Here is a 7373-nt window from a genome sequence, read left to right on the forward strand (position 1 = left end):
GATTTGTAGGTAATTTTAACTATTTTACTTGCCCTATGTAATCACGATAGATAACGTGCACATTAAACCTTTATGTTGTCAAATTCTAGACATATAGGGTCTCAACATAATTGGTGTTTATTCAACTTCTATCTCTTTTGTGGATGTCTGGTAGTAGGGTATTCGTGCAACGAAAGTTGGCGTTTACTAGTTTCGTGTTCTCTAATTAGTTTTCATCATCATTGCATGCTTAGGTTAAGAACAATGACTTTGAATGAAGTATTTAATAAAGTTAGAATCACATGTTTGTCTCATATAAGTAATTCAACCTCAATTCTCTTAGTTAATGTTAATTAGTATAATCTCTTAGTTGAATCAAAAACCCAATTTGTTACTTGTCTTAGCATTGAACGATAGCCATATCATTATTGCATAAGTGCATAAATTGAACTTAACCAAAACCAGTCTCCGTGGGAACGAACTAGAAAGAATTCTATATTACTTACGAACGTTGTTAGGACGAAGCCACGCGCTAAAATTACATGCAAGTATACGTGTTCACAAGTAATATAGAATTCTTTCTATTTCGTTCCCACAGAGACTATTTTAGGTTAACTTCAATTTATGCACTTATGCAACAATAGTATGGTTATTATTCAATGCTAAGACGATTAAAAAGTTGAGATTTTTTATAACTAAGATATTAACTAACATGCAAATGACTAAGAGATTAAAGGGTTTGATTTACTATATGAGACAAACATGGGATTCAAACTTCATTAAATACTTCATTCAAATTCATTGTTCTTAACCTTAGCATGCAATGGTGATGACGACTAATCAAATAACACGAAACTAGTAAACGCCAACTTTCATTGTACGAATACCCTACTACCAGACATCCACAAAAGAGATAGAAGCTGAATAGACACCAAATATGTTAAGACCCTATATGTCTATATAATTTGATAACATAAAGGTTGAATACGCAAGTTATCTATCGTGATTATATAGGGCAAGTAAGATGGTTAAAATTACCTACAAATCATGCATAACAAATACATGAACCTATGCTAGCATGGCAACTTTTAAACCTCTAAATCCATTGTCGCTTCAATAGAGATTAACACGCTATCTTATATGTTCGCGACGCTCATAAGACGAATAAGCACAACCAATACTAGGATATCATACAATCACCACACACTAAGATATCGAAACAAATTAACTATTGAAATCCATAAGTAAATCCGTTAGAACCCCACGATAATGATTAGTTCATAACCAAACTCATCGTCACCGTAGGTTCCGATGAAAGCATGGTAAAATAAACTAAGTCTTTATAAACTAAATAAATAATCAAATTACGTTAACAAGAGTAATAGGTTCAGCAAATAAGAAAATAAGCATCCAAGATTACAACTCAATCAAAGAATCACAAGTAAAAACAAGCTTTTCTTCTCCTTCATTGTATTTGTGCTCCTAGGTCTTCTCGCTACCTTCTCCTTAGTCTTTCTCCTCAAAAACGTCTTTTAAAGAGTCATTATATAGCAGCCCAAACCGTCCAAAAGCCCAGCAAATCAGTCTTCTGTTCAAATCAGGATTTCTGGAAAACATCCTGGCGCGGCCGCCCTGGGATACGGCATGGCCGCTCTGTGTCTGGCGCGGCCGCTCCCAAGTGTAGTGTGGTCGCGCTGAGTTACAGGAAAAAAAATATTATTTCTTGTCTTCTCTTGCTGGTTTCTTCGTGCACTTAACCAAGGCTTCATCATCACACTCTTCCAAGTAGGGTTGTAAACGAACCGAGTCGAGCCGAGTTTTGACATAAACGAACCGAACTTTGATGTTTTCTTAATGATCTCGAGCCGAGCCGAGCATCCTTACCGATCAAAATTTTTGTTCGAGTTTGAGCTCGTTAACGAAATGAGCCGAACTCGAGCTGGTATCGAGCACTAATAAACCGACTCGATTTCGAGTTGTTATCGAGTAGCTCGTGAAATAGTTAAAATTGTATTTTTTTAAAGATTTAGAGGCCCAATCCAAATTTAAATTACAGGCCCAGGCCCAGGCCCATTCCATCTCCAATTAACGTCTGAACTCTGAAAATTAAAACCCTAAAATCCTAAATGCTAAAGCAGGAAAACCGCAGCACTACCGCACCTCTCAGACTCTGACTCAATCGACTCAATCGAATCTCAGATTCCTAATCGAATAAGACTCTCAGATTCTTACTCGAATAAGATTCATATTCAGTAAGTCTCACTCTCACTTCTCACTTCTCAGTCATATTTCTTTCAATATATATACGTGTGTGTGTCTTTATCGAGTTCAATTACTATTATTACTTCATATATTCCTCTTTTTTATTATTGATTTGTGTTGTTTATCTATCCCCTTTATTTTATTATAGGTCTTTAAGTTGAAATGGCAGCAAGGAAGAAGCCTCGTTTTGAAGTCATTCCCGAAAATGTTGAGTTTCAGCAAGAATCTTTAAGAAGTCAGGCGATGAAACACCATCTGAAGACACTGCTGATGATGGAGATGAAGGCAACACTGTTGAGCAACCTGAACAAGAAGAGATTTCAAGGAAAAGAAAAGGTCAAAGCAAAAGTCGGACTTTGGAAGTCGAAACTCAACAATCAAATCAGGACACCGAGATTCCTTATCAAAAGAAGGAAAGAAAGAAAAATCTCGATGTTGGCCCTATTTGGACACTGTTATGGTGAAGAATGAGAAGATGTCCATGTGCAAGCTCTACAGATATCCAATGAAAATTAGTAAAACAGGGAGTACAAAGTCGTTTAATAGGCATATTGATAAGTGTGTTGTTGCACATGGACACAAACGTCAAACGCAACTGCAGTTCCAACCGAGAGACGAATAGTCACCTGAGGTAGCACTTTTAAATTTTAAATATGATCATTATGAGATGAGAAAAGTCATTTCTCATTATATTATGGTAAATGAATTACCCTTTAGGCACGCTGAGAGTTTTATGTTTGATGTCTTAATGAGAAAAGCTACTCCATTTTGGGAACAGATAAGTAGGCAAATGGTTAAGAAGGATTGTTTCAGTACCTATGAAATTGAGAAAAAGGAAGTTAAAAGAAATTTTCAAATCTGTTAGGAAGATAAATATTACAACTGATATGTAGACTTCATCTCATCAGAAACTAGGATACATGGTTGTAACTGGTCATTGGATTGATTCCAATTGGAACCTCAATATGAGAGTTCTTAACTTCTATAATGTTCCTCCCCCACATATGGGATATGTGATTTCAGAGGCTTAATTTAAGTGCTTGAATGAGTGGGGCATAGTTGATAAAATTTGTACAATTACCGTGGATAATGCCAAGGCTAACGATGTTGCTTTAAAGAATTTGAAACAGACTTTTAGTGTTAGAAAGAAATTATCAATTGATGGTAAAATGTTTCATGCTCACTGTTGTGCACATATTTTAAATTTATGTGTCAAGTATGGATTAGATCCGATAGATGAAATTGTTGGGAAAGTTCGTGATGGGGTTAAATATGTGGCTGCCTTAGAGGGTCGGAGAATTAAATTCGCTGAAATTAGTTTGGCTTTAGGCATTAAATATAAAAAACTGATTCTAGATGTTTCGACTCGTTGGAACTCCACATATAATATGTTGTCATGTGAACTTCAGTTTAAAGAAGTTTTTACAATGTATGCCACATCTGATGGGGGGTTTAGGGATTATGTGCCTGGTTAAGAAGATTGAAAATGAGTGGAAGGTGTGTGTTCTTCTCTTGAGGTTTTTTGTGATGTAACGAAGGTTATTTCGGGGACTCAATATCCGACCTCTAACTTATTTTTGTCAGAAATCGGATTGGTTAAGCAAGTAATAGATAAGATGATAATTCACTTGAATTTTCATATTCGAGAGATGGCACGGGAGATGAAATTGAAGTTTGATAAATATTTGGGGGAAATTAATCTAATAATGTCAATGGGTGCCGTTATGGATCCACGGTTTAAGATGAAGCTTCCAACCTTTTGCTTTCCTACCCTTTATCCAATGGCAGGAGAATTAGAAAAAAAATCTGACCTATTTAACAAATTCTTTGACTGAACTTTTTTAAGAATATTGTTTTGCAGAAAGGGAAATTAGTTTGGAAAAGAATGAAACAAGTCAAGTATCTTCTTCTGATACTAATTTCATGAATGAACAAGGTCAGACTCAGACACCACAAGGCATGAATGATTATGAAAGTTTTATTAGGGAGAGTGGTGGAATTGTGGAGCCAATAAAGTCAGAATTGGAAGAATATTTGAGTGAGAAAATTATTGCCCTGACTTCGAAATTTGATGCTCTAGCTTGGTGGAAAGATAATTCTTCAAAATTTCCTATTTTATCAAAGATGGCATGTGATGTGTTGAGTAAACCTATAAGCACTATTGCATCGGAGTCTAGTTTTAGTGCTGGAGGTAGAGTGATCGAACCTCATAGGTCTTGTTTAAAACCTGAAACCGTTGAAATGTTGCTTTGTGGTGCTGAATGGGTGCGTGAGCTCTATGGATTGAAAAAATCTAAATAATAGGTATTAATATATATTATAATATTTCTTACATTTTTTGCCCCCTCGATTCATGATTCTACCATGTGTAACTTGTTTCCCATTTTAACTTATCTACAGAAGGAGGACAAGGATGTGGTCATACATTTAGATTGACGGTGCGTCTTAGTTCATTGAATTCAAGGTATATGCTACTAATAATATAAGTATATAACTCTCTGTACTTTTGGTCATACACATCTGCAAGTAATGCCAGGACAAATATGAATTATATAGCTTTCTGTACTTTTGCTCAGAGAACTGGAACCTGGAATTTCAAACACCAATTGAATTATATCTGTAATCTATGACACTGGTCTGGAATGAATTTTTAGTTAATCTTAACATATCTTGAATGGAATATCAAACAAACTTGTTTAAATGTGTATTCTTCTGTTAGGTACTTCTATTTTGTTTATTTAGTGGTCTGGAAAGTGTATAGCAATGAGATTTATCATTTAGAATAATATATGTTAGGGTAGTTTTGACAAATATAGTTGTCCGATCCCTGCAAACTGAACTTTGTAAAATTCGGATACAACAGGGTACTTAATTTACAGCTGGTCTAGTGGTCCTAAATAATTTGCAGTTGTCCAAACATACAGGGTAAATGCTGAGATTTATACATAGTGATATTTATCATGTGATTCTGATCCATTAGCTTCGAAGCTGCACACTGAAGCTCCAACAGAATTCACTGCATATACTTGCACTTAAAGAATTGTTGATGTGCTTTTGATAAGTATATTTATTCTAAGTTTACACAAGTACTCATTAGAATTTTTGATGTGATCAAGTTTTAAAGCTTGAATTGTACCCTGGTCATGCTAAAGTGCTAATTGATCTACATTGTAATGTCTCATACTATTTTGCCAGAAGCTACTTTGTGGTGGCATGATTATATAAACTATATGTTGTTAAATTGGTCTGAGTCTATTTAACTAATTTAGTACACATATTATCGAGTTACTCTCAATTTAGCAGAAATCATTGTTGTGTATCATCTGAATAAATACCCTATTTCTTTTTTATTATTTTAAGAAAACTGCTTTAAAAGATTAGGCGGTGATAGCACATTTAGGTGGCAATAAGGTCCTCTATATAAAGATTTTAATGAGATGCATACAATTTTCCGCGTATTAAGGGAATTTCACATATAAGAAGTTATGGGTATTGTGATTTTGAGAGATATTTTGAAAGTTTAGTGAAACCTACTGTCATCAATGGTAGAGGCGTTGTTAGGACTTAAAATGAATGAGTAGGCTTTGTGGAATAAAAATTTTGGAGGTCTTGTTGCTTGATGCACCCATCGATGAAAACAGAATTGTACAGGTGGGTTCCTTCAGTGTTTCTATGTGCGGTGAAGTTATGTATGCTAGTTATATGTGAAGTTAAGTATAAAAAAGGTAAAGCATTTGGAAAAATTAGGTAAAGTGAGCAGTTCTTCGACAAACTGTGTATTATGATCTAAGAATAGGGTATTGTTAGCTAAGTAATCGAGAAGCTGACATGGTTATGTATTAACATGGCTGTTAAACGAGGGGTTTTCTAATAGATTATTGATATTAAATTATTACATTTGCATTTTATACATTTTTCTTTGGCAGTGCTGTAGCTTTTGGTTTTCTGGACTACTTTGGATCTCTTTTTGGTGACCTCTTGGAGTCTATGATAAAACGCGATGCTGGTGTCAAGGACTCAGGTTTCGTCATCCCTGGTCATGGTATAATACATTTACCCCTTCGTTATAAATGGTTGCTTATCTTTTGCTACTACCATTCTGCTAATGAATATTTCATAAATTTATATGCATTGTCTAGTTTCAATGATTATATCATTCACTTGCTTTGATAAAATATGGAAGGATGGAGTCATAAAATTTACTTGTTCACTTAATCAGTTAATGTTTACTGCTCAATCTGGACTGATATGCTAAAAGCCCATTTCGCTTCTGAATAAATATGCTTGACTGAATAATTATGTTGAGGGTTACATGTTTGAACTCTGCTTTATGTAATATTGCAGAATATTTTGCCTTCACCTTCCAGATATGCAGAAATCAGAATGCTTTGGGTCTCTCAAGTTTAAAGAATGAAGACTACAATTGGTTCAAGCCTTGGACTTGGACAACTTTGTGTTTTTATTTTTTAAATTGTAATATTTTTGAAGGCTTTAAGTTCTGAAACATTTAATTACTTTTTCTGTTTTTCATCAATATCAGACTATTAGTTTTTGACCAAGTGTTACAAGCATTCTTGTTTTTGACTTGAAAATGTGTATTATAATTTTAATTAAAAAAAAACTGAAGTATTTAAATAAATATAAATCATAAAATATATAGTTTTTCGAGCTTTTGACGAACGATCTCGAGCTATCGATCTCGAGCCGATCTCGAGTCGGGCTCGAGTCGGACAACCTTAAGCTCGGTTCGAACTCGTTTTGCTTAACGAACATTTTTTGTGATCGAGCTCGAGTTCGATCTCTTAACGAGGCGAGCCGAACCGAGCTCATAATGATCCAATCACGAACTGTTCACGAACAGCTCGGTTCGTTTACAGCCCTACTTCCAAGCATATATCATGCAAAATCCAGCCCCTCTTCCTGTATATGCCCTGAAATGCAAAAAACTGTAAAAATATATCAAATACATAAATAACTTGAGTACAAAACACCAATTCGAGCTTTTACGAAGCATTCTAAGTGGACATAAATGCCACTTAACACACCCCCCAAACTTGAATCGATGCTTGTTCTCAAGCATAACAGACTCAAAAGCAAGAAATAAAAATGCATGAATGCAACTAACATGAATG

General features: G+C 34.8%; 1 protein-coding gene across 1 annotated transcript; it reads left to right on the forward strand.

The window, feature by feature from the left end:
* The first annotated feature begins 2403 nt into the window (after nucleotides 1–2403).
* Nucleotides 2404–6496, forward strand: LOC141665480 (zinc finger BED domain-containing protein RICESLEEPER 2-like). The gene is made up of 6 exons (XM_074471466.1): nucleotides 2404–2577; nucleotides 3339–3711; nucleotides 4103–4432; nucleotides 4642–4705; nucleotides 6168–6283; nucleotides 6381–6496. The coding sequence occupies exons 1-6, from the start codon at nucleotides 2404–2406 to the stop codon at nucleotides 6494–6496; spliced, it is 1173 nt and encodes a 390-aa protein (XP_074327567.1).
* Nucleotides 6497–7373: the final 877 nt, after the last annotated feature.

The sequence above is a fragment of the Apium graveolens genome, chromosome 6, assembly GCF_009905375.1.
Source record: "Apium graveolens cultivar Ventura chromosome 6, ASM990537v1, whole genome shotgun sequence".
Classification (NCBI taxonomy): domain Eukaryota; kingdom Viridiplantae; phylum Streptophyta; class Magnoliopsida; order Apiales; family Apiaceae; genus Apium; species Apium graveolens.

Coding starts and splice junctions, on each gene's coding strand:
- LOC141665480 (XM_074471466.1), top strand. CDS start 2,404: ATGGCAGCAAGGAAGAAGCCTCGTTTTGAAGTCATTCCCGAAAATGTT. Junction 3,712..4,102: donor GTTTAGGGATTATGTGCCTG/GTTAAGAAGATT, acceptor ATTGTTTTGCAG/AAAGGGAAATTAGTTTGGAA. Junction 6,284..6,380: donor TTTCGTCATCCCTGGTCATG/GTATAATACATT, acceptor TGCATTGTCTAG/TTTCAATGATTATATCATTC.